Raw genomic sequence first — 27,877 nt, forward strand, 5'->3', positions numbered from 1 at the left:
GCACCCTATTCGGATGGTGTGCCGGGTTGACTGGAGTTGTTACACCCACTGCACCAGAGATGAAGGGGGAAGTCACACCTCCACTTCCCCGTTGCTCCTCGTGTTCTTCCCGAGGCGTTTAACAACCACTGGACTTCACCCTCACGCTGGCCATATAGCATTTCGGCGATTTTCTCCCCGAGCATAAGACCCAAACATTTTAACAAAAATCAAATTAACACCCAGGGACCTGCTGGCACTGCCAGGGGTGAACTGACCAACCTGTGCCACGCGTGCCCGCAGCGGCCGCAGGGCCAGCAGGGCCTGCCCCAGCCCCGGCACGGCAGCCGGACGGGCTCCGCAGGGGCCACCGAGGCACGGCCAGGCTGCCCTCGGCTACCGAACGGGGAGCGGCAGCACACACCCGCTCCACCTGGAGCCCCTCGACCAGCAGGGTGCGGCTGGGGTAGGGCAAGGCGGGGTAGGGCAAGGCGGGGGCGGGGCGGGGCGGGGCGGGGCAAGGCGGGGGCGGGGCGGGGCGGGGCGGGGCAAGGCGGGGCAGGGCGGGCAAGGGCGAGGCCCCGCTGCCATCACCTCCCCTTTCTCCGCCCGTCCTCTCAGGCACCGCCTCCTCCTCTCCTTCTCCTCCTCCTCCTCCTCCTCCTCCTCCTCCTCCTCCTCCGCCTCCGCCTGCCTGTCAAGGGGCCGGGGGTGGCAGTCACTGCGCGGCGGCAGGGGGGGCTCGGCGAGGCACGAGACCGCTCGCGAAGCTCCGCCGGTCTGGGCTGCTGCTCGTCCTCTTGCTGCTGCGTGCGGAGCGTTGCGAGCCGGCCATGGTGAAGGTGTCGTTCAACTCCGCGTTGGCGCAGAAGGAGGCGGCGAAGAAGGAGGAGGAGAACAGCCAGGTGCTGATCCTGCCGCCGGACGCCAAGGTGAGGGCGGCGGGGGTGAGGGGCGCCGGGCCGGCTGTGCTGCGGCGGCCGCCCGGGCGGGGCTGCGGCGGGGCCGGTGCCGCTCCCTGCGCGCCCCTTGCCCGCGGCGCGGCACCACGGGCGGCCCGGCCAGCCGGGAGCTACGCTGCGCTGCGCCCCGCTCGCCTCTCGCCTCTAAAATGGCTGACAGGGAGCGAGCCTGGCAGCTCCGCTCCTCCCGACGCCGGGGAGCTCTGTGGTGTGTCGGGGGTTATTGTTGCTGTTGTTGTTGTGAGCTCCGGCAGCGCAAGGATCGCGGCCAGCTCGGCTTGCAGGGCCGGCTGCTCCCAGCTCGGCTGCCCGCCCGCCCCTGCAGCCCCCTTGCCGTGCTGAGGTCAGCGGTGGGAGCTGGTTTGCGTGGAGGAGGCGGGTCGTGCCCGGGTCTCCCACCCTGTGGGGTCCCCCGGGGAGCACGGCGGGTCTGCAGGCTGCGAGCGGCTCCCGGAGCCCCGAGCCGGGCAGGGGAGCGCCTGGCCGGGGGGGAGGTGGGGGCCCGGCCGTGCTTGTGCCGCAGCGTGTTTGCAGAGCCTGCCCGCAGCCGAGAACTTCGCCTCCGAACTTGCGCTGGCTGAAATAAAAGAACAAAGAGCTGCCTCCCCTCGCCCCTCCAAAACAGCACCCAAACTCCAGGCGCTGCTGTCGCCTCCCCTCTGCAAACAGCAACAAAGAACAAAACGGCAGCGGCTTTTAAAGTTTTTGAAGTGCAAAACTGCCTGCAATATAAAGGGGTTTGGTTGCATTTTCTATGATCCGGTAATCAAAACCAGTTCTTAATTAGGAGTAGTGTAATTTGCTGTAAGTTCTTTGAAAAGTGAACGAGAACTTGGAAAATGGCCAGTTGCCCATAAACAGCGTGTCTTGCTGTTTTCATTTGCTTTCACAGTTTCTTGTGCATCAGGCCTCTGAATGACCTTATTGGCTCTGCAAAAGCGACAGTGTTTATTAACGTCCAAAATCTTTGTGATGAACTTCTGCCTAGGAAGACAGTTCGTAGCATGAAGTTGTGCCCCCGTGCAGGTTTTGCTATGATTTTGATGAGTCGAGGTTATTGACCTGCAGAATCCATTATCATTTCAAAGCCAAGAGAAGCTACAAAGATGTTTCTAGTGACATCTTCCTGGTACAGCAAGTGGTTAAGTTTCACACTTGTACTGAACATATTACGGTTACAAATAAAACTCTGACCAAAGTATTTAAGTCTCTAGACTTAATAAAAGTGTGCCGCAAGAGATGAGACAGTATCGTTCCTCAAATTGCCTGCAATTATGGGACCTGAGTTATGTGCTCTGTATTCCTAGCAGAAGTGCCGTTCTCTAGTAAGTAATGGCTTCCCTGGGCCCAGATTGAGCTGTAGGGTTCCTTCCTGACCCCAGGTTTGGTGGTCAGTTTGGCACCAAGCATGTAAGCAAGAGGCAAGCTACACGTTCCAGAACAGTGTTTTCATACTATCTGGGAATACGGACCTGCCCTGGATGATGTTTGTTTCCAGACAGCCTACCAAATTTGGCTTGTTTTTCCTACTGCTAAACAAACAAAATCCATCTGGCTAATTGTACACTGGGGAACGAATCCTCCCGACCCTGCCCAGACACTGACGGAAGCATGTCATTTGAATATGATTTCCTTAACACAGAGCTGTAAACTCTTGCAGCTGAGGATGAGATACAGGATCTGCCTTAACTTTGCCCAGGTCTCAGTACTGCTTTCCATGCGTAGAAATGAGACTTGTAAACATCTATTAACTGGGTCAAAAGGTGGTCTGGTCTCACAGTAGCTACTTAAAAGTTCTTGCACTGTTGTCAGGGGATGAACATGCCTTAACAAAGCTTAAAACAGTCCTAAAATAGAATGCTAGGAACAGATGCTCAGTACAGATCAAAATTTCAAAAGCAGATGAATGCTCTTAAGGGACATGGAGTCTTTGACATTCTCCTTGACACATTTCTAATCTTTTCTCTGCAGAACAGCAGACCTGCACCTACCAGTGTGCAAAATTCTCTTGAGTAAGCTTTTTTTTAAGATTGCATGTTTTGGAGCATAAATAGAAGTAGACCTGAGTAAAGTAGATCTGTAGTTTTAGTAGAAAAGGCTGTGCTGCAATCCATGCAGGAGTAAGAACAGTGAAACAGATTATGTCATATAGCTCTTGGAGGTATGTCAGTCTTCAAATCTGGGAGTCCATTCTCAGATCTTGGGGGTGGAAAGGAACTGAGGGCCCTTGTAAAACTTGATACCTTTGAGGTGAGTACAGGATACACCCTTTGAACTTTGCCTTCTCTGATACAGTTGCATTAGAAACATCATCCCCCTGCCGCTCTGCAACTTAAACTGCCTATGCAGTTCTGTGGAGGAAAGGGGAAAAATAAACCACATCTGACAAATGTGTTATTCATATCTCCTCATTGCTGGAAAAGTGAGGTTTGAAGGCATTATGGGAATCTATATTGGAAGAGTCAATTCTGGTAGATGGAAAAAGTGACATCTCCAGAACAGCATATATGGGATGTTTGTTTTTTCCCTCTCCTACATTGTTTCTATAGGAAAATAAATAGATTTGGATCACAACTGTAAACATGAACAACATATAAAAACAAATATAACAACATTTTATAAAGCTTTCTTTTATTAAGAAAGTCTTAGGAGACATGCTGGACTCTGAAGTAAAGGGAAAACTGTAAAAATAGAAGTGGATCAGCAGAACTGTACATTCAATTTTATTATCAAGAACTTACCAAAGATTTGAGCAAGAGATACTGGTAAACCAGGTGATATTAATGAAAAAAGCCAAATACTCTGAACCATCCAGAAAATAAAAAGTCATGGAATGAGCTTTTAGGCTAGTTCTTTGATAGGTGCGTTCTGCTGGTTTCCCTGGCACCGTATCTTGAAGACTGCCACTCTGCCATTGCAGGATTACTCTCAAATACATAATCTTCCAAGGACTTTTTTAAAGAGCATTTGCAGCCAAAATATGCTGATGATGTAGCACAGAAATACTCTCTGACCTTGGCAAAATTTGCCCCGTAACCTCTGATGCAGATACTAGTAGGAAATAAATTGGCAAAGGTAAGAGAGGAAGATGCAAGAATAGGGTTATGTCATGGGAACAACAGCTTTAAAAAAAAGCTTTTGCAGAAGGCCATAGTCTTATGCATTGCAGTATGTTACTTTAAAAGGAGTTTAAAAATCAAGAGTGCTAATCCTGTCTCTGCATATTATATGTATTATATGGTGTGTTGTGAAACTGTCTCTGTACTTTCTGTAGGCAGCCATTACAACTCTGTTAGTGCTGTTGGGATGGTACTTCTATGCTGCAATTCTTGGCCAAAATACAGAATACTCTTAGTGAAGGTTCTCAGGCCATATTTAATTTTCCACTTTGCTCATTGTCTTTACAATACAATATTTTATGATCCAGTTTCCCAACAAACAAACACTATGTGGTATTTTAACATTTCTCCCTACAATAGTTCTTTGGAGAGCCAAAGATGGTTCTGAGTATAGTTGAAGTCTTCAGACATTTTGCAGGGGCCATTCAATAGATTAAGCCCTCCCCAAAGGTTTTTGTGCCCTCAGTAGCTCTCAGGCTGTTGCTCCCTTCTGTGTTTGGGCTATGTGGCAACATTTTAAAACTATTTTTACTTCCCCTCCGGGTGCTCAATGCAGTGCACCTTTCTGACACACAGCTTTGGGCACAGAACTGTGGATTCACCCACATGTATTGTAGCTGACCTTTGGATAACTGTATCTGCAGAGAGTGCAATGTGAAAGTGTAAATATTAAGAATTTTTAAAGCAGCAACTTTCTGCATTTATTCCTTATGAGAACATTATTACTCCAAACTTTAAAATTCCTCTTCTTTTTTCTTTTCACTTCAGCATATTAAAATAGCCATTTTTAACTCAGAGTGAAGGGATCCACCTGGGAAATCTGTTGAGCAACTCATAAGCACTGTTTTGCTGTGCAGAAACCCTCTTACATTTTATGTAATTGGTGTTAGAGCTTTCTGAAATAAGGATGTTGCCTTTACAATTTCTATGTAAGTACTATATAACATATTTATATGTTACAGATGTTAGTATATGCAATAATAAATAGTCACGTGCTTATTGTTTTGCTGTCAGAACATTTTTCCACTTTATGGGCCATGTCTGTAGTTAGATGGTTAAGGGCTGGGTTTTTTTGTTTTCATTTCTTTTTTTCTTGGAGGAGCTTCTTTATTCCCTTTATAGGCTTCCTCCAGCCAAATTTTCTATGGGCCTTTCACCAAGCTGCTGTTGGGGAAGGAGCAATCTTTGTGTTTTCCTGTATTTTCCGTGATGCAATTAGGTCATTAAACCAACCAGCCTCTGCTATATGTCAGAGCATTGTGGTTTAAGACATGATTATTTAAAACAGGACCAGAAGTAAAAAATCCAACCAAACTGAATTCTCTCCCCCTTCTCCTCCCAGACGTTGCTAAGATTTTGACAAAAACCCACCAAACCACAGATGAAAAAAACCTTCCAGTTTCAGGCACAAAGGGTAGCTAGCCAGGGTTCTGTTGCGTCATTTAACTTTACTTGTACCTGCAAGCATAAATTAGGGTAAATTGAGTTTATTGAACAAAATTTGTGTTATTAATGAGGAACTGTTTGTAAGAAAAGGAGCCTTGTGGCTGATGTAATTCCCTGCCTTCTTTTACATGATGAATCTGTGCTACTGGTTAAGTAGTGCAGCTTCCTGAAAATAAGGTAACTGTGATCTTGAGACATTTGGCTCCTAAAGCGATTCCTTAGAGGTTGCCAGCAGTTGAGAGATACTAAAAAAACCAAGATCTTTAAAAGCTTGTGGTGATCCTTTGACAATCTCTTGCTATTTTAAAGGGAATTTAGGAATTTGGAATTAGAAGCCAGAAAGTTCAAAAAGGATCTGCAAGAGCTTGTGCCTTCCCCATCTCCCCAGTGATGGAAATGAACCTGTGGGACACAGGAGTTCTGTCAGTGCTCTGTGTTTCACTTCCTTTTCTGTTTTTCATAACTTCCCGACCTGAATAACAAATACAAAGCTTTGGTTGGGAAATACAGCCATTTCCCAGAAGAATGATATTTAATATTTCAAACAGGATGTATTCTACCAGACCTTTGTGATAACTGCTGTGTCAGTTGTTTGTATCATTTACATTTTTGGCTGACTGAGCAAGAGCTGATGGCTGTACCTTACAGCTCATGTGAATTCAGTGCAGGGGTGACTGTAGAGACAATGCAAAGACTTTACGCAGTTCTGAATAGTTTCTCTTTCCAGATTAACGGAGTTTTACTTGGCTGAGGGCCATTGCCCTAAAAATGTATTTGGAGAACTGTTTTTTTTCCTTAACATCGTCATGTGGAAAAGTCTGTAATTAGATGAAGCTTTATATAGTGCAATATCCAGAAGAACTATCCTGTGCTGTCATGTTGCAGTAAATGCCATAAGTACTTCTCATACATTCACTCATCTCTTTCTGTCCTGCAATACTCTTGTCTTTCTGGAAAGCTTCAAGAAACTGGTTTGGATAGTAACATTGTGTAGTAGTATGAAGAATATCCCTTAAACAGAAGCTGTTGGAACCAAAGTTCTGTTCACTGTGAAAGCTCAAATTAAACTAGTTAATTTCTGAAGATGTGGATCAAAATGAATTGCTGAGCTTTCCTGTGAAAAACATTTGAAAGAAAATTTTCTTGGAATCAACAGTATTTTCAAGGGAAAGCGCTTAGACTCCTTCCATTATAATGAATATTTAATCCAAAATAAAATCTATTTCAAGTTTAATTTCAATATGTAATATGTATATATGGGTTTTTTTCTGGGTAAGTGTTTTAATGAAATGTTTGCAGTTGCAAATGTAATCTAACAGTTCTGTTTTTATACTCGAATTGTATTTTTTGTTACCTGCATGGATTTTTTCCCTCTTTTTTCCTTACCAACATTTTGATAAATGTTGATGCTAAAGGTCTGTTGGGGGAGTGTAAGAACAGTAAGCATACTTACCTCCAGTAATGTTTTCAGCTAATTCCTATGCAGTTGCAGTTTTGGAATATTTGTCAGCATTGTATGTATTTTTTATCTAGTAGCCACTAGCTACAGGCACCAAATACCTTACATACAAAGAAAATGGTCTTCTCTGTGACTCTCAGGAAATACCTTCGAAAGCAAATACTGCATTTTTAAGTCCTAGTAATTTTAAGTGTTCTTTATTCTGTGCCTCAAAAAACATTATGACATATTTAAAACACAAGTACAGCTGGAATAAGTAATTATGTGTTTTGTTACCCGTTACACAGATTACTTTTCCCCCCCCCCGTTTCTTCTCCCCATCCCCCCTTACGTTATGATTGGCAAAGGTTAGTATTACCTGCTTTTAGTCTCTTGATCCGTATGAATAAAACAACATTCATTTTCTTACTATTTATGTACTGCTTTTTATCCTCAGTGGAAATTACTTTGAAACTACAGATGAAAAGCATGCTAATTTATAAAACTCCTGTATCTGTCCTAATTTTACAGATGTGGTAAACCAAAGGAGTGAGATAATTAATAAGATTAAGCTCTGCAATGAAGCCAGAAATGGTTTTGTGGCAGACATGACACGGCCTAGGTAGGGTTTGAACAAAAATAGACATACAGAGAAATGTAGGCCCTTTCTGAGTGATCCACATGTCATCTACAAACAAGGGTCCTCTGTGCAACAGCCATACAAAATTCACCATCAAAAAATGGCAAAGTAATATTTGCCCAATAGTTATTACAGAGCTTGTGGAAAAAATAAATTGGAATCTTGTCTGTCCTTTCCATATAATAGTGTCAGTGTGTATATACAAATATTTTTGTAAAGGTTATATATTATTAAGTATGTAATATATATAATTATATATTTATATATACACACACGCATAAAAATAAAACCCACAGGCATTTTAAGAGTAGAGTTCCTTGAATGCAAATCCTTGGTAATTTGTGGTTGTCCTCCTCCTAGGGTTCAGCAAACTCCTGCTTTTGATGGCAGCTTTCTGCTCCTTTGAGGGTAGAATGAGACAGTGGAATGACTATGGAAAAAGAGTATGCTGGGGAGATCATAACTGGGAGGGGTCAGTGATCTCCTGGATGGATCTCATATAGTTGCTGAATCACAAAGGCAGATTTATTTATTTATTTATTTATTTATATAAAGTCTACATAGGAATAGAAAACCATTGTATTTACACATTTGAAAATCCAGTACCTTTTGCCAGGTGGGAGGCCAAACCTGATTATTTGAGGCTGCTGCACACTGTGTCGTGTTGTCTTGCCTAAAGTTTGAGTTTTGGGAAGTTCTCTTGGTGAGGTGTTGGAACAATGGCCAGCACCTGTGCTTCTGCAGGGTGTGATGTGTGTGCTCCACCTTGGGCTTTGAATAGTCTAATTGCAGTGAAGCCCTTTAGTTTGTTACGACTTTTTTTCTAGAAAGAGGCTGTAATTAAATGTTAGCTTTTCAAGGTCAGCTCTTCTGTGCTGATACTCATAAGTGCTACAATTGAATGCTATTCTGTATTTGCATATAGAATGGTTTCCACTCAGAGAACTCTGCTTGCTCTAGAGGTACTATGCATCTTAATTCACTAATACATGTATTAGGAGGGTATATTTGTTTGAGGTCAGGGCTGCCATTCAGAAGAACCCCGAGAGGAAACAGAAATGGGCTGAACAAAATCTGCAGAGTTTCAGTAATAACAAATGCAAAGCCTGTACCTGGAGCAGACTCATTCCCTCCATCAGAACAGGCAGGGGACTGCCTGGCTGGGAAGCTGCTCTGCTTGAGAAGGACGCAGGGCTTCTGGTGGACGGTCAACTGGGCACAAGTCACTGGTATCCTTGAAGTCTTGAGAGCTTTCTGATCCAAATGAAGATAGCCAAGAACAGGTGCGAGTCCAGAGGGGGCCACCACGATGGTCAAAGGCTGAAGCATTAGTCCTGTGAGGAGTGGCCAATGGAATGGAGCTTGTTCATCCTGGACGTGAAACTGCTGCAGAGGGAACTTCACAGATAGCCTCCCAACACCTTGTGAGGTGACTGAAATGACAGTGGTCACAGATTGGAAAAGGAGGGCTTCTAATGGTGTAAGCATAATATTTTTCAGTCTGAGGAGAAGTGAATGCTGCTGAGGAGGCTACCCAGAGAAACTTTGAAGTGTCAGCCTTAGTGGTTTTCAAACTGTACCTGGACAAGAGCCCTGAGCAAGCTGGACAGGCTTCAGAGTCCACACTCCTTTAGAGCAAGAGACTGGACTACAGACCTCACAAGTGGTTTCTGTCACGCTGGATTCTACTTTTGAGAGAAACTGAGGCACAGCATTTGTAACTTGCTTGAGATGACTTACCATCTGTGGCTGAACTGGGAATAGAGTTATTAAATTCTGAGGCTCAGTGGTGCATATGTGCATGCTAATGAGATCTCTTGGGTGAAAGAGCCAACTCCGCTTGGGAAAATAGCCTTGAGAGAAATCTAGGTTAAATTCACATAGTGTTCCATCATACTGATGTCTGAGATTCAGACAGTCGTAGGAAAAGAGCAGAGAAATTTCAGATAAAAGAAGTGAACAGGATAAGGAAGAGACAGGAACTGGAACAATCAAGGTCAAAGAGATAATTTAGTATTGATCCATTTTAAGTGGAATAGGAACCTTCTAAATTCCTGTTTCCAAACATTGATCTAATTCAGGATAAAGCTGAGAGAAATACTGCATTAAAGTTATAGATTGATTTAGTGTAGTTTTTATAAATACAGTAGAATGTAAGTCAGTTGTAAGTCAAAGAATGCAGATGGGGAAAAGCTTTATTTTGGAAATGTTTAAAAATGAAACATTTTTCAAAATTGGACGGTTTAATAAAATGCTGTGTTTGACGTGCTGTAACCATAAAGGGTGTAGTGATTTTGTTTTCTGAAAGGAAAATGCAGTCTGAAAAATGTCCCATATGACCTCTTAGGTTTGAGAGGTTTTGTTTAAAATAAATAAACATCCCTCAGGCACCTCTTGCCAGATATGTGTGCAGGTTTTCACCTGCATATGTTTTGGTCTATGACTTGCAAATTTGCACTAGAACACTTCTGTTTTCTTAAAATATTTGAGAAAAATAGGTATTGAATGCAGAACAAATTTTCATCATCTTAATTGTTGAAAATTTATAGACAAATTCAGCAACATTAATATATTGTATAAATAAACATGACTTCTGCCACCTCTTCACTAGCCAAGCTTATGAAAACTCTTTATATTCAGTAGAGGACAGTGAAAATCATGGATTTCTGTGACTGTCAGTGGCACAAGAACCTTTGAATTCAGAATCCAGACATAAAAGACAACGCATTTTCTAAATGTGGGTTTTGTTGAAGTTTTCATGGTGGGGGTGGGGAAAAGGCAGATGAATGATAAAACCCAAAAGCAAGGAAATGAAGGATCTGTGGACTTTATTACTTGTCTAGCACAGACCCAGCACTCCTGGAGGTTTTTTTCTTTAATGGAGCAAGTGGTTAGGGTTATTAATAAATCCTCACCCTGTATAGTATTAGTGTTACTTAAAAACTGTGGCTGTGTTTCACAGAATGGCTGGCATTGGAAGTGGCCTCTGGACCACCTGGAGCTGGTTGCCTGGGTCCATCTCCAGTCAACTTCTGAATATCTCCAAGGACGGAGACTCCACAGCTTCCTTGGGCAAGCTGTGCCAGCGTTTGGTCACACAGTAAAAATGTGTTTCCTCATGTTCAGAAGGAGTATAAAGTGGTATTAAGATCCTGTAGTGCTATCCTCTGTATTGAGAAAAAAAAAGACAGCAGGCCTTGCTGAGTGTTTACAGTGAAAACGCAGACCAAGAGGCCACAGGAGTGCTGGCTGGTGTGGCAGGCCAAAGTACAGAGCACTTCTGTGGCCACAGCCCAGCTCCTCTTCACCAGAGCATAGCACGCTGATGTGGTGAATGGTTTATCTTGTGGCCGTGATGACGCGAGGACAGGGAAATAAGGTGTGCCCAGTTGCTCAGCACCTGGCAGAGACCAGAGAACTCTGCTTTGGGGTGAAGAAAGTTACAGGGGCATAGGCACAGGACAAGAAAAAAGTTACAGGAAGACTTGAATCCACTAGGTTTGGTGGCAAAAGAAGGAAGTTGGTGTATCTTGGAACAGACAGAGAAGAGGAACAGTCTGTGAAACAGTTTAAGGAAAACAGTCAAATACAGTGTGTGTGGTTAGTTGTACTTTTGCTGTAGACAGCCTGGATTGAGGGTATGGCCAAAAGTTGTGCATGTGCATCGCCTGCACAAAGGCCTTGCCTGGTCTACAAAGACAGAACTTTCAGGCCATTTACATGTGCTCAGTGTGTGTCACACTCACCCCACCTTTCCTCCCCTTCCCTCTGCCACTTTCTAGTCTGCCTGAGACCAAACGTAACAATGACTTTTCTTAAGGCTACTCCAAAATGTAAGTGAAGCAGCAGTTTAAATAGTTGCAGGCTTCTTCCTTCTTTACCTATTCCCTTTAATTGTTGGCTGCCATCAAGTTTTGCAGTCTCTTACCTCAGAAATGAAGGCAACATTTAGGTAAATCAGGATTGCTCATGTCAGTTGCAGGATTAAACTTCAGGACACGCTTCTTTTGTTGTCCTTCTATCACATAGCTGTGGGTGAACTGCTGATTCATATCCTTTACATTCACTTGCAGTTGTAATTTTCCTTTACTTCCTGCAGAGAAATTGAACTCTTCATTTTCCACCATGTTTCTTTCTAATTTTCTCTTGCCTGTTTTCTGATTTTTTTCTCCTTTCACCTCTGTCTTTCCCAATACATGCAGCTGCCACTCCCTTCCTACCCACCAGCACTGATTCCCCTTTTAAGATGATCTTGAGCTGACTGCTTATACTAATGTTTTATTCTACTATACTTATGATGTTTGAACCATGAAATGAGTCATTTGACAGATACTTCATTTATTATTAAAACTTCCCCATTATTTGGTGAAAGGTAGCATTCAAATAATATGAAAATGACCTTGGACTTTGAACTTCGTAAAGCTCTTGGAATGTATTTTCTTTTCACTTCCAGATTTCCTAGGGCTGTATAACAGATTTTATATTTCCAATATTATTTCAAAGACCTTATACAGATACTAGGAATACAAGCAGAGGTTAGTACCAACCAGCTAACCAGCTAATAGGTAATTCTAATTAAATATTCTCCTTGGCTTTTCAGGCTGCATGACTACAGCAAACAGTAGCAGAACTAAGGTCAGGTTTTCGTGCTCTTCTTCAGGCAGAGAGCCTTTGGCCAGATGGACAAGTCCCTGTCCATTGTGACAGAAGAGGAACTGGCAGTGCTGCCACAGAAGAGTTGCACTATTCAGATACCAACTGCACATAAACAACCATAGCTTGTTTGCCAGATAAGCAAGAAATCTCTGAAGCATCTATTGTATATGGAGTGTTTTTCCCCAACTAGCAAGTTAAAAGATCATTGTACTTCAAATTTAATTTTATTAGTAAGCATAAAATTACTGCTTGAGAGGCAGATCAGTATGATGGCCTTCCAGATTCTCAGCATCTGCCAAGTGAGGAGTCTTGCAAAAGCCTGCCTTAATTTCCCATCTGCAACAAGTAATAAATAGAATACCAGGCTTGTAGCAGTCTTCAGGAAGGAATGCTGTCGGAGGAATGCAGAGCTCTTCCATAATTAAGTTCATTTTGAATTCACTGTCTTTTGTGAGGATTTTCTACAGATGTCAGATTTACAAGTTAGAGCAGGCGAGCCTGACAAACAGAATTCATTTTATACAGCTCTTGGTCAGTATTTTCTTTCAAGACTTTTTAACCTCTCTCATTAAAAACCACTTTTAGAGAGTCATCATTAACTTCCTTTCTTCCTGTTCCACTAATTAAAGCTGCAGTTGGTCAATATTCGCCTTTAGGAAGCTCAGATTGCCCCTCTGTATTCTGTCCAGCCATGTGAGCTAAGTGGCACACAAAGGACCTCGAAAGAAAACTGCTTTGAACAGCTTTCAACCAGTTTTATCCACAGTAACTGTAAGCTTTTATATGTGTGTTTGGACGTCTCTATATAGATAGATAGATATGTATACATATATATATAAATAAATTTATAAAAGATGTTATTGTCACATGCATAGTTATGGATGCTTCATGTATTGTGCTGCAGACATTTTTAGTAATATTCATAATACTCAGTAATACTCTGCATCTGGTTTCTCTGCAGATCAAAGACTGTGTGTTAGTTCTGAAAGACATTTTCCCCTCCCAAAATTATTTTTATTGGTATTGTATCTATTTTAAAATTTGAGACATTATCTTTTGCATAGCTGTTCAGTGGTCATAGAGTATTCCGGACTTTGCACAGCATATTATCCATCATATCTGGTTTAGGTGGATTCTTACCTGACTGATTCATAATAGGTTTGGATTTTTTATCATATCATTGATGTGTCCTTTATTTCTGCAAAGGAACAAGGTCTGATAATATTTTCCCTCATTTTAATATGAACTAGACATATGCCTTGTAAGTTTTTAGACTGCTTTACTTTTATAATGTTAAAGCAATTATATTCCACTATGTACAAAAAGCCACAAGGGGAAAAATCTAAGTAATTAGCAAGTCTAATTATGCACATTTGTGGCTCAGTATTGGAGCATCTTAGAATAAATTTGTGGTGCTACCCCAAACATGAATTTGGTCATTCTGAAATTCATCATGTAAAGAAAAGAAAAAAGTTGTATTAAAATTGAACAGAAAAGAGCAGGAGAATATATGGCTAATACCCATGAATAACTGCTAATGTTTGCAGGTTTGAGGGGATATTAACATTTTTTTCCTTTTAATCTGCTGCAGAACAGTTAATGCTAATTGTCATAAAGATGTTTTTGTGAAGATCTCTCTGTAGCTGAGTGGTGCTTTGGTAAACAGTTTGTGGTATCATCTGTCCATCTGCAAAGTGTTTCATGGTTTCAGTAACAAGACAGAGCAGCTTTACATTAGCTGCTGTGCTCATTGATGAAGGGATCTGTGTTGAAAACTGCAGTCATCTTGGCACTTATTTGAGAGAAGACACTAGATCTGAATCTTGCTAGTCTCAAATAATATAGAATTTAATACTTCTCATTTTCTATCTACAGGCAAATTGTTCCTGCAGAGCTTGAAACTTTTGAGGTTGGGAAGTTCTGAACTGTTTAACACTGTAGGATTTAGTGTTCAAGTGGCAGAGAGATGCTTCTCTTTCATGTCTTGTCCATGGGAAATAGGCTAATCAAATGTTTTCCAATTAGAACAATTAGCTCATCAAGGGAAACAAGCCAGTTTTGGGCTTGCATCCAGTTCCTCCTAAGGCATTTTGCATCAGAGAAGATTAGTTTGGTGGCATCATCTTAAGGCTGAGAATTCACCAGGGAGTTCAAAGTATGCAGGGCAGGAAGCAGAAAGGGGGAAAGAAAAGGACCGTGACAGTAACGGTTAATTATTACTGCTCAAAGGTAGAGAAGAATAATTTTAGAGGCCAGTCTTCACCTCAAGTACATGAGGCTTTCTTTTGTCAGATACCTCTGGCAGTGAAAAGCTGGCCTAGAGAAAGATTAGTTACTGAGGCTGCAATCTCATGTTGTGCTCTGGTGGCTGTAACCATGTGGGGAGAAGTGCTAATTCAGCACTGTCCCTCTTAGTGGGGATCTGCTTTCACTTACTGTGTTTTCTTTCAGAACATGAGTTACCTGGAAGGAGGGTGAGCATCCACTGCACTCTGTTCTCTTGCAGTGCAGAGGGTCAGATTTATATGGTGAGGGATGAATAATTCTTTTGGGTCAATACAGCCCAAACTAAGCTGTCATGGCAACAATACAAAAGCTTAGAGAGCTTAGCCATGGGGCAGCTACTAATATGAGTATAATCTAGCTTCAGTAGGTTATTTGTAATATTTTAATTTAAGCTGGTTTTAAACTGCTTGATAATACACTTAGTTTTCAGATTAGGAAATCAGTTCTGTGTTTTCCTTCAGTAGCACAAAATGTTTTCGGTGTTGCCAGTTTCAGTTTTCCTCTGTATTGAGATGCTGTGCTTTCTTGCATTCTCCTAAGAAGAGCCTAAACTGGGCTTAAACTCTTGCTCTAAATTTGGTGGAGTGTTTTCATTAGGCTGGAGACAAATCAATGCAATAGGCAACTACAAATACAAAATAGATTGACATGTCACCACTAGGAATCCTTTCAGAAATAATAATGATAACATTTAGCTGCTGGTAAAGGATAACAGTTGTATTAAACCACTTTTTTACATCTGTCATTTTATATATCAAAGCAAAATTATGTAGGCTGGAATACTGATAAACTTGTCCTTCAGGTTTCTTCTAGCATGGCGAAAGTGTAAAAGTTACTTTGTTTTTCCTGATTATTTTTTTGACCTGCAGTAAATTAACCTAACAGTAATCCCCGTTTCCAGGTAGGTGTTCACACTGTGTGTGCCTTCTGCATCATTTCCCAGATGCATGTTTGTTAGTCTTTCTGAACTTACAAATAGTGTAAAAATGCAGAGGCTGTTATTCCACTCGTGGATGATGCTGCTTGGAGACAAAAAAAGGTGTGTGTGATAAAAGCAGTACTGGGAAAGAATAAAGACACTCTTTATATTCATCTTTAGGGAATATTTTGGCATTGTGTTGCAGAGCCAGTTTGCTATCCTTTTTCTGACATTAACTTACAATTGTTTAAATGACAGCTATTTTGAAAAGTGTCAACGAGGTGTCCTTTAAGCTTTGAAATATCTAGGGAAATAGTTACCTAATGATGCAGGGCAACATAAAAATCCTTGGTTTACCTGGTTTAGATTTATAATTGAGATGATTTATAGAAGAATCCACAGTGACCTGACCTGAGAGTTAATTGGATTAGCATGGGTATTATGTCCTATTCTCAGTCTTTGCAAACAACCAGGTTAAAAATCAGGCAGCTAGTAATCCTATAAGGTTTCACACTGAATTCCTTAAATAATTAGTAATGTAAAAACTATAATGAGTTGTTACTTGTCTTTACATTCTGCTTTTTCAGTCAACAGCACATGTTTCCTTGCCATCTCACTTTGTCTTGTAATGCATCCCAGAAATGTTGGTTGGAAGGGTCCTCTGGAAGTCATCTGCTCCAGCCTCCTTTTAGAGACAGGATGGTTGCCAAAGCAGGATTAGCCATGACTTTCTCTGGTTGAGTCTTGAAAACCTCCTAAGATGGAGATTTCACAATCTGATTTACTGCAGTAGCTAGCAAGGTAACATAAAACAAAATCTGTGAAATATCTTCAGTTTGTTTCCAGATATTTCTGAATCAGATTTTGGCAGCAATTGCCTGGCAAAGAAGCTGCATTGCCACTTCTGTATGAAAGATAATTGCAGTTTGCTGCGAAGGTGGGTTTCACATCACTTAATGGCTGCATAAGAATTAGGTACCTAACTTGTTAACCAAGGAATTTCCTTCTATAATCAGTGAAAAGAAGTAAGTGCCTCCAAAATTCCACTTCTCCATCTCTGGGATGGTTGGGATGAGTCAGGAAGTGCCACTTTTTTCCCACCATTTACAGGGAGGGTCCTGTCTCCATTTGGTGTCAGACTTGCTTAGATGGCTTCAGTCAGATAAGGGGAATTACCTCCCAGCTGGACCAAGACGGCATGGGGACTACGCCCACAACTGCAGTTCGAATGGGAAATCATCCTAATTGGCAAATACTCCCAAAAAACCAAACTCATGAGGCAAAACATTGACTAACAATCATAACTATCAAAGCTTTCTCCAGTGCTCCCCTCATGCTCTTCCTCAGTTTTCTGGTTTGGTGTTTTTTGTTCATTTGGTCATCGTGATCTTGCCCTGATCATCATTCTACCCTGTCGTTTTTTGGTTGCGAAGAGGTAATTAATTTCTTTGTATTTATTCAAATACAGATATTTTCCCAGGATTATCATGACTTGGAACAGGGTGACTCAAAGTTGGATTTGCAAACACTTGGAGGAGAAAAAAGCATTGTAATGTGGCTGATAGAGGAAAGATTTTGCAAGCAGCAGTTTATTGCTTAGGATGCCTGTGGGGACTGCATGGTTATGCAAACTAGTGCCCCAAAGGGGAAACATCCTGTCATTCCTTTAGTATTACACAAACAGCAGATAGAGGCATGGCAAATACTGTCTGAGAGAATAAAGCTTCCTTAACAACAACTTACAAAGCATCTTTTTTTCATTCCCATTTCTGCTATTCTGCCATCTGAGCTGTGGTAAAGGCTCTTTTCTCCTCATGGAACAACATAGGAAAGGATATATTCTGGTACTCTTAACTGCCTTTGGTCTTTTGTTGGTTCTTCAGGTTCATTTAATTTGCATTTACCAAAGTAAAAAGAATCTGGCCTTTCTGAATTGACTTCCTCAGTCTGCTGTTGTTGTGTGGAGGTTACTTGAGAATGGGTATTTTTCTGTCTGCACTCTGTGAAGTGGCTCACTGTGTGTTATTAGGTATCCCCAGAGATTTTGTTATATTTTTCTCTTCAGTCTTCTGATTTAGTCAGTGACAATGGCATTAAAAGTGACTGAAAGGACAAGTTTTACTACACCTCAACTTAAATAGACCTGTTTTAAACTTTGACAAATAAAATAAGTTTCCAAACAATTGTGATAAAGTGAATACAGGTTTTTCTGGTGGATGCAATGTTTGTACTTGCTGGGCATGAAATACCTTCCTTCATACCTGTCTTGGGAACAGTGTGTTGAAGATCCCTCTCTGATGCCTTGCAGGACTCTGAGGATGCTGTGCCTGTTGGGCAGAGGAGGGCCTGGTGTTGGTGCATGTGCTTTGGATTGGCCTTTATGCTGGCTGGTGTGATCCTGGGTGGTGCCTATCTGTACAAATATTTTGCATTCCAGGTAAGTCATATGCTTGCTATGAGAGGGTTATGTTTTTCTCTGTGGGAAGAGGAGCAACAGACTGTTTTTCTTTGTTACATTTAGAAGAGGAGCAGCAGACTAAACCAAAAGAACTAAACCTTTTTTATTCTGCAAAACTTCAGCTTTTCTAAAGGCCAGGGTAAGGCCTGCTCTGAAGTTGCCTGTCAGCAGAGGAGGGTAGAAGTGAAGCTGCCAAATAAAAAGGAGCAGCACTTTTGAAAACCTTACTTTGCAGAGAAAAGATTGTATCTAAACAAGACTTGGGTTTATGAACCCCAGTGGTGTCCCAGATTTTTATCTGCTCTCTTTCCTCTTTTGCAGTGCCAAATGTTGGAGGTGGATTAACCCCTTGAAAGCCTCTTTCCAGGTTTCCTAACACATGTGGTACTGCTAATGTGCAGGAAAGGGACTGCTTGTGAAAGCAACACAGGGATTCTTCTCTTTCCTACCCTCCACAGGGAAAAGAAATACAGGCCCTGCAGGAGACTTGGGAAAGGCACAGTCAGCATGGCTTAAACATGCCCTGTCAAGTTAAATCCACACTGACAAATCAGACCTCTAACAAAATGTATTTTCAGTCTTTTAACAAATGGCACTGCTGCAAGAGGAGCCCTGTGAAGGGAGCAGTGCCAGGGAAGTGAAGCATTTACTTGAAACATGGGAGGCCTGAGTTCAATATCATGTCCCTTGGGGAGCATTGTCACTGGGCAGTGCTGAATGTGCTGGGCTCTTGCCTAAGTGGTGCAAGCACACCCTCCCTGCTTCAGAAACTGCTGGGGTTGCAAGATCGCAGAGTCAGAAAGGGAGAGTGTAAGCAGAAAGTGAATCCCTCTAGCCTATTGGTTAGTGCACATAATTATAAGGTAGAAATTCTTATCCCCGATACCAGAATTGTTTTTTTCCCCATTTCAGTAGCTGCTAATGAGGAAGGCAAAGTGATTAAACTGGAGAAATTCTAGCTGAACTTGTAGTTTATAGTTTCTTTGGCTATCACATTGACCAAATTTACGGGGCAGCAGTAGTGTTGCAAATGATGCTTAAACAGCATAATGTATCTTGGTGGATTAACAAGCTGAGTAGCTGAAGGCCTGCTGTATTTCTCATGCCCATTTCACCTGGGCTTAGCGCTGGGGTACTCCACCTTTCCCTTGCTGGCAAGCTGAAAGTGCCATTTAATTCAAACTTGTGGGACTTGGCTGTGATTCAGATCTGGGTTGAAGGAAGCATTCAGGAATTGAGCTAACATTGCACTGAAGACATGTTTTCAGTGTAAAACTTTAAACTGATGCCATGTGTGTATGCCTAAGTTGTGTATTTCTAAAACTACCTGGCCTATAAATTTGGTCTATGACTTCCTCCGACTCAGGACTTTATTTTAGACTTCATTTAGATAACCTGCCATGTGTGCTCTTGACAGAAGGCCACAAATTGGTTGTTTTATTTTTTTAGCTTTTTATCTCTTAAAACTGTTTAAAAAATTATTTCAGAAACTGACTTCCAAAAGTTTTGAAGCCTTGTAAAATAAAGCAACTTCACAGAATAATTGAGGTTGGAAGAAAAGTCTTGAAGTCATCTAGTCCAACCCTTTACTGCAAGCAGGACCACATTTAGACTTAGTCGCTTTTTAAAGGTGATTTGGATGACCAGTTTTAAATTGTAATTTTGACTTCATATCGTAATTTAATAATAATTTTCAGGTATGGATGTAGGAGCTTCATTGTCTTTTGAAAAATACATGTAAGATAGATTTTTAAGAACCTGCTTATGGGATTCTGTTTTCCTTGAATTCAAGGGAACAACTCCCTCTGGTTGAGTACAGTCTAGTATTTAGCCATGGTCCCACTGTAGATAGCAACTAGCTTCTACTTTGGTATACGAATCAAATGAAAGGGAAAAAATTTCTTTCAGTCTGACAAGGTTTTCTTCTCTGCAGTGCTTTGAGAATATTAATGTTGTAGGTGTTGATGTTGTTGTTGCTGCTTTGTTCACTATTTTTAGCAGGGTGGTGTATATTTCTGCGGAATAAAGTACATTGAAGATGGCTTAAGTTTACCTGAGCCTGGAGCAGAAGCTCAGAGTGCTCGCTACCACACAATTGAGCAAAATATTCAGATCCTGGAGGAGGAAGATGTTGAGTTTATCAGTGTGCCAGTTCCTGAATTTGCTGATAGTGATCCTGCTGATATTGTCCATGACTTCCATCGGGTAAGAAATATTTCTGAAGAAGCTGAAAGCATTTAAAACTTGAAGAATGTTCCCCCTCAGTCATCCTGATAAATGTACTCCCTAATTACTGTGGTTGAGGAAAGTGAAGGCTGGAGGAGGCAGCAGAAATGTTTTGATCAGCAGCAGGCTGCAAGCAATTATTCACTGGGCATACAAAGTACAGTGTTACACAATCATTGAGAGGTAGTATATAAACCACCATTTGTTTTTAGAAAGGGAAAGATCTTAGACCTATTTCCTTTCTTTAGTATGAGGAAGTAAAGAGAATATACTTCTTGCTCTGGGAAGTGCATTTGGCCAGAATTTGACCAACTGCTGTGGTGGCAAGGGAAGTTTGGAAAGGGCTGTTTCAGGCCAGCTTGCAGGGGCTGATTGCCTCTCATGTCATGAGATGTCTTCAAGCACCCCCAGAGGTGCTCTCTTAGCATGGCTCAACACCCCAAAGCAGCAGCAGAAAGGGAAGGAAACAACAAGTTGGCCAAGCGTGGAAGAGAACTCGTTTTCCAGATGCCATAGGAAGCCTAGCCAAAGTTTAATTTCTTTGTGCACCACAGGCTACTGTGATTCCTAGAGGCATTGAACTAGGGTATCAAAGCACTTTTAGCTGTTTCTTCCTTTTTTGAAGGAATAACCTTGATTGATAGGAATCATGGTAACAAATTTTTGTTAAGGCAGCTGACAGGCCTACAGCTCTTACTAGTAACAGCAGCTGTAAAACAATTAGAAGCCCTCCTTTTCTGGATCAGCATGTCTGATGGCAATGAAATGTACAGCTGGTTTTCAGGAAGCTAAATTTCTGTGAACATTTGAAGACTTCGCTGAACAGCTTTTATAAGCAAGGCTGAAAAAGAATAGGGAAGTGTCATTTTTTTTTAATGCAAACTTCAGAGTTTAAAGTTTTTCAAGCAAAACAAGTGCCATTTATCAAATATTCATAATCAGATTTAGAGGAAAACATTGCTTGCTTGAGCTATGTAATTTTAAAATATTTCTGAATATATTTAGGGAGTTTCTGTTAAGAGTTAGAACAAGGACTCTAAAGAGGAAGAACTAGAAAATGAAAAAAAGAGCAGCATCCAAGAAATGAATAAGAACAATATAATAGTAGAAATATACTTAACTGATTCAGTAAGTTAAAGGCCTTGCTGTAATTGGCAGTGCAAAGGTCATTTCCCAGATGTACATCACTTGCTTCCATGTGATGAGGTTAGTTGCGGTAATGATTGCTGTTCTCTCCCGGTGCTAAGTATTTTATATCCATCCCCAGCCTCAGAACTTTCAGCAGCTAGAGATGAGGTCCTCTTCAGCAAGAACAGGTGCAGTAAAACACAGCTCAGTGAACAGAGCTACAGGATTCATCAAGATAGTTCCCTGAGCTTTTATCAAATAACAGCAAATATGCTGTTCAGGTGCTGTAGAAAGATAATAATTCAACTATGAATAATCACTAACCTCTCAATTTGGTAGTATTTTTGAAAATAAAAGGATCTTTGTTACATTATCTGTAATGGTATGTTTTTCGTTCTGTGTTTTGTTCGCGCTGGCAGCATTTCCCCTTTACACTATAACAAATTACAAAAGCATGGAAATTAGAGCAAGGCTTTTGCCCTGTTATTTCAAACTGCAGACATTAGGAATAAATAAATACTGTACTTATTTCGGTAACAGCTCAGATACACCTTTCTAGTTTCATTGCTGCAGTGCATTTGAGCTACTCATCGCCTGCTGCCTTGCCCAAATCCCTGTCATAGATAATAAACTCTGATCAAGGCTGCCTTTTATTTCTGTATTTGCCTACCCTCAGAATGGAGTTCTTTGGACAGACTTTGTAGTGAACAAAACATTCATTTAAATAATTGCGCGAGCCAATAGCAGTTCAGCAACATCTGCATGTCAGTTTTCTGATGTTCTTATTTTTTGATCAAAATAAATATTTTCTCAACAGAGACTCACTGCCTATCTTGACCTTAGCCTGGATAAGTGCTATGTGATTCCTCTGAATACTTCAGTTGTTATGCCACCAAAAAATTTCCTGGAGCTGCTCATCAATATCAAGGTATGATTAAGTTTTAAGTAATTTGTTCTTAAGACAGGAAAAAAGTAGATTTTTTTTTTTACTTCTGCATAATTCTGGATATTCACACAAGGCACATATGTTAGAAAGTTAACTGATCACTAGAGATCTTTGCAAAGAGAAAAGAATATTAATTTAGAAGAGTGCAAACAAATCTGATTTTATTTCTTGATGCTCTAAATTTGGCTGACAGAATTGTCTAAATGGGGTGTACCTGGGCTATTTGATAGTAGTCTCTGTGGTTTTTAATTTATTGGGACAAAAATTTCTACAAAGCATGTACGCACTGGACTCAGGCTGGTTAGCTGAGAGGCATGAAGTAGATAGACCAGGAAATCCTTTTAACATGGGCATTGGTCCCTACTTTGATCCAGTGGCTTCAGGGTGATGATACACACAAGGTATGTTGCATCCTCTGTGTGTGTTCAGGGAAATACGATGTGGCACTTAAGTCTGATGGGAAGTTCACGAGGCTTCCAGCAGCCTTAAGATGGATCTTCCTGTTTGCAGGGAGGATTTTTAGGAGTGATCAGGATGTGGGTTGTATGATTAGCAAAGCCAGTTTAAGCAAGAGGCCAGATTCCTGGTTCTGTGAGCACCAGACCTTCAGAACAAGATTCTTTGTCCTTGAAACAAAGACTGTGGAAAAGATTGAGATGCCCCAACTGCTGAACAACCAAACATGAGTTTTCAGTATAGTGTTGTGGGAGTCCTAAACACTTCCCAGCAGGCTCTGATAATTGAACACAACTGCTGGACTTGTGCTGCTACTGCTGCTTCACTTGTCACCACCAAGGGGACAGACATATTGTTACATTAGTTGTGGTAACTGGGTGAAATGTAATGGCCTGTGAAATTAGGGAGGCCAAAGCAGATAATCTAATGGGGTCTCTTGCTAACTTTATATGCATATTTTTTAAACTTTTACGTATATATGCTTTTAATGCAAATTTAAATAGTATTTAGCTTGGGTTTGAGCCTTCTCATTTCTTCACAGAACAGCAAAACAGTCTAGATGGGAAAGAGGGCTGATTAATTGGTATCTAAGATTTGGGGAGAGTGCTTTAAATTTTATTTTACTGGACTTTTGTAACTTTAGAACTGTTACATCATCTTTGGATTTGCATCTTTTTAAAAGGCATTGGAATTAGAACTCCAGGAACTGTTTTAGCCATTTCTAAGTGGTTTGTATATAAATAAATACCTTGTGAAAAATTACTTCACAAGTAAGTCCTCTGCTGCTTTTTTTGCAGCCTATTTTGAGACTGGATATTTAACCACACTTTCATTTCCTGTACGTAAGGATAAAGTGGTGTCTGTAAAACTCAGTAACCCCATTTTTTTTACTTTGTCTATGCTGTTTTGTTTCCATTTTTAGATCACACAAATTCCACTATTAAAAGCTGTTAATTTCCTAGTTTGTCATTAGTACTGAATCAAATATGCTTCATTTACACGTAAGAGGATAATGAGGCATCATGAATTTAACTGAAAATCTGTGCAAAAGCAAAGTGTTTTGATCATTGTCCCAAACCATGAGAGCCCTAATTTTATGAGACATCTGTTTAATTCTCATTGTATTAACAAAAAGCTCTGGGCACTTGATGTCGCAGAAAATCAGGCTAAATGTTTTGTAACTGAAATTTGGGAAACTACAGTGCAGGTGCACAAAGTAAGTAAAAACTGTCCTGCAGTCACACTGGTTGCACCAGGAAAAATGTACAAAATTGATGTTCTAGTTTCGTTAAAATGAGCTGTGAATAAATGCAGAGAGCATTTTATGAGAATGAAGGTTCTCTGCGCTGGTTTGTTTTTTAAGAAAAGCTGTAATTTTAGCCTTGAGAACCACATTTCTATATATTGATACAGATGGCTTGAATGTTCAGACATGAAAGGCCTCCTTTCTTCAGAAAACAAGGCTGAAACCCAGGTATATTTGCTCATCCACCTCGTTACTGTTGTTGAGCCAACTGGCTAATTTTAACTGTACACGATGAACAGCATGTCTCAAAGGTGTCGATATTTGTGGCTGTGCTGGATCCCAGTGCTGGATAATTCTCCTGTGGAAGCTGGGCAGAGGAGATTCCTGAACAGAGCTGCCACTTCTCCTGTCACACCCAGGGAGGGCAGAGAAGGCTGGGTCTGCGAGGTGGTCAAGGAAGTCCTGGTTTGGAGGGCATGAGCCCAGGAGTGTCATTCCAGGCTGCCCCCAAAGTCCTCAGCACTGCTGGCCACTCTGCCAGTGCCCTGCACTGCTGCTTTGCTCTGGAGCTCCCTCAAGGCTCTCTCCTGAAATTTACAGTAATTTACAGTGACTTAATTACAAAATAATGATCGGGATAATTTGGGAGAACAACATTTTCTAAGCTCTTTTTTAAGGAAAAAAACCAGCTGTTGTTTTCCTCATAGTATGTGTTGAAGAAAATATTTGTACTTTAAAGTGGATTTTATCCAGTCCTTTCTTTACTGAGGAGGATAGCATTTAATCAACTTCTCAACATGTCACTGGAGCTGAAAAGATGGTCTTGTTTGCAGTGGAAATTTCAAGTTGTTTATTGTCAACAAAATATACAGTGTTCTTTCGCCACAGCTGATATGTTTTCACAATAAGTGATCATTTTATCTGTAGAAGGCAAAGAGCACCTTCTTTCCTGGTATAAATTAGAACCACCCTAACAGGATTTCTTAGATGAAGTAATATTTTTAAAAATTGATGATTATTTGCCAGTGGTAGTATTAAGAAATTGGCTGGTAGGTAAGTCTGTGCATGTTCAGGTGTGCACAGAGCTGGATTCCTCCATCATTTCATATGTGGCAAAATAACTGACGGGACTAGAAGAGGCTTGGGAAGACTTTGCATGTCATCATGGCTCTTCCCTTGTTTGGTGTATTGCCTTGAAACACCTGGTGTACCACCATGGCATTCTAATAACTTTCCACACAAAAAAATTGTGGGAGTCACCATAATAACTTACGTGGCTAGATGGTCTTGTGTTGGGTTTGGCTTGAGAGTTATGACCCACTCTCTGAGTAAGGTCAAGGCTTCCCAGCCCCATGGACTACAGCTGAAGTGTCCTGCAGCTGGCCTGCTTCATCAGCAAGAGTCTCTCCATGTAAATCATGCTTCTGCCAGCTCTTACCTGGGAGTTGTTCCCACTGAGAACTATTGGGCCGCTGTTAATTAAGTGAAAACTTTGGGTGACAAGGGCAGGACTGATCTGTGACAATGGGCACACCTGGAAAAAAACCTGCTGAAGGCTGATGCCGCTGTAGCAGAAGGACGGTGGATATATACATCAGTGGAAGTTTTGTGACTTTTTTGAATATAAAATGGGTACATATTTCTGTAGTGTAGTGAATCTTGCACATTTAGAATAAAATTGTGTGGGTAATAAGTATTTTGAAAGAATTCAAAAAAGATATGTCACAGTCACGTTAAAGAAAAACATTACAAAGTGCATCTTGTGTACTTGGACCATGAAGAGATGGCATTTGACAGAACTGTTATATTTTTGTTCAACAGGCTGGAACATACTTGCCTCAGTCCTATTTGATTCATGAACAGATGATTGTTACTGATCGCATTGAAAATGTGGATCAGCTGGGATTCTTTATTTACCGCCTCTGCCGTGGCAAGGAAACCTATAAACTACAGCGCAAAGAAGCCATGAAGGGTAAGTGTTCCTCCTGTGATCTTGTGCGTTGGCAAAAAGTTCAGTGATGCTTGAGTTCAGTAAGTAGGCTTGAGTTTGTTGAAAGGAATGACTAATTAACACCAGGGTTGCTTATTGCAGTAACTGGCTCTGTGGGACTAAGTATGTCTGATGTTTTCTTGTGTAGGTATGGAAATAAGTAATTTCATAGAGCGAAAGTGTTTGAGGCCCCAAAGAGCCAGGAGTGCCAAAATGTGTGTGTGTGTGCGCATGGGTGTGTTTTCTGAAGTTCAGCCTTTCATAGATGCTCTTCTATAATCTTGTTTCTTGACCCACACCCACCCAAAATCAGAGAAATACCTCTAATATGTGAGAACCCATAGCCTTGTAGTCCAAGTACAGAATTGCAGGTTCTTTCTGTCACTAAAACTTGTTCCACGTCTTCCTATTTGCATCAGTGAAATGTGAATAAGAGTTATCTTCACAGGAAAATTGTAGTGCTTGGTACTTCTTCATGAAAAATGTTTGAAAAACATTTGGAAGAGTCTTGACAAGCTATTAAATGCTGCCTTAAAATTTTCATTTAAATATTACATAATTTGCCTTTTGGTTGTTTTTTTTCTTTCTTATTGGTTGGGGGTTTTTTTGGTTGTTGTTTAATGAGTATGTTTAACTGCACACCAAAGAGGTTGAATTGTTTTAGTCATATTGTTGGACTTGACTGCTTGGGAGAACAAGGAGAAGAAATACATTTTACAAAAGCAATTTAGAAAGACATTTGAAAATGGAAAGGTCTTAATAGCAAAATGAATTCAAAACTCAGTATGTTTATCCTGTGGTAATAAATGATTAGCATAGGTTTGCAGTGAGCATTAGTTTGGCTAAACTTTGGTTCAATTCTGTCTTTCTCCAATTCCAAGATAGAGTGGACCTGCAGTATTTAAATATTTTTTTGCCTATAGCAATTTATTACTTTGCTGTTCCCTCTCTCACATCCCCACAAGCATTTTTACAGACACACGGAGGAAACTGGGAACTGATCTGAGTTAAAAACTAGCCAGTGTGGGGTTTGGGCGGGTTGGTTTTCACTCAACCAGTACTGCAGTTTGGTTCACCACACCTTCAGGATCATTGCCTACTTACCGATTCTCTCTGTGCATGTTTCCTCCGAGGGGTGGGTTCAAATGTGATAGTTTTGATTTCTGGTGACATCATAAGAAATGTGAAACTATTATGTCTCTGACATACCTCACCTCCTCTTCTTTTGACCCTCTGTTGTTCTTTACTAATACGACAGGAATTCAGAAGCGTGAAGCTGTCAACTGCCGAAAGATTCGACACTTTGAGAACAAGTTTGCAATGGAAACGCTCATCTGTGAACAGTAATGAGGAATAGTGCTGTTACAGGAGACTTAAAAATTACAGTATGACCCCACCCTTGTATTGTGTGCAGTGATTATTTTTTAAAATCTTCTTTTATGTAAGTAGTGGACAGGGCTTTCTTGCTGAACACCTTCCATACTTTTCATCTCATGATACATGTAAAATCAATATGTTTTAGTTTTTTCCTTACTTTCAGGTGTGGTGTTCTTATATTTGAATAGCAGTTGTATAAAGACTTAGTTGCTAGTGCATTTCACGTGATGAATCTTGAATACTAGGAAGAAGAGGAAGTCTTTGAAATATCCACCAATTTTTAAATAAGTAAAATTGAAAAGAATTATTAATGTACAAATGGACTGCAATAGCCACTTCTAACTGTAATATTACCTGCTATATAGTTTGTTACAGCATATAGGCAAACCTGTATTTGACTCTCCCTAACCAAGTGCAATTTGTTTTGTTTTTAAAATATTGTCATACTTACCTTTTTAGATTGATTTCTGACTTGATGTTTTAAAATGGCAAGTGTTTGCTGTAACAATCTTTCAGAAAATTAAGAAGTAACTTATGTTACTAACTTGTATATAATCCATGTATGTGCAATGGAAAATAAACCTTATAAACCTGTTTGTCTAAAA

At 40.8% G+C, this 27,877-nt stretch overlaps 1 protein-coding gene across 2 annotated transcripts; it reads left to right on the forward strand.

Moving 5' to 3' along the window:
- Positions 1–620: 620 nt before the first annotated feature.
- Positions 621–27,877, forward strand: ITM2B (integral membrane protein 2B). Of its 2 annotated transcripts, none has more exons than XM_071551236.1 (6): positions 621–911; positions 17,754–17,882; positions 19,905–20,108; positions 22,075–22,185; positions 25,727–25,877; positions 27,154–27,877. In XM_071551236.1, exons 1-6 carry the CDS (start codon positions 813–815, stop codon positions 27,240–27,242), a joined length of 783 nt encoding a protein of 260 aa, XP_071407337.1. In that variant the 5' UTR covers positions 621–812; the 3' UTR covers positions 27,243–27,877. The 2 variants fall into 2 exon arrangements, with proteins under 2 accessions (XP_071407337.1, XP_071407332.1); XM_071551231.1 differs by having other exon boundaries at positions 625–911; positions 19,902–20,108.

The sequence above is a fragment of the Pithys albifrons genome, chromosome 1 (genome assembly GCF_047495875.1).
Source record: "Pithys albifrons albifrons isolate INPA30051 chromosome 1, PitAlb_v1, whole genome shotgun sequence".
NCBI classification, from domain to species: domain Eukaryota; kingdom Metazoa; phylum Chordata; class Aves; order Passeriformes; family Thamnophilidae; genus Pithys; species Pithys albifrons.

Coding starts and splice junctions, on each gene's coding strand:
- ITM2B (XM_071551231.1), top strand. CDS start 813: ATGGTGAAGGTGTCGTTCAACTCCGCGTTGGCGCAGAAGGAGGCGGCG. Junction 912..17,753: donor TCCTGCCGCCGGACGCCAAG/GTGAGGGCGGCG, acceptor GATGCCTTGCAG/GACTCTGAGGATGCTGTGCC. Junction 17,883..19,901: donor ACAAATATTTTGCATTCCAG/GTAAGTCATATG, acceptor CACTATTTTTAG/CAGGGTGGTGTATATTTCTG.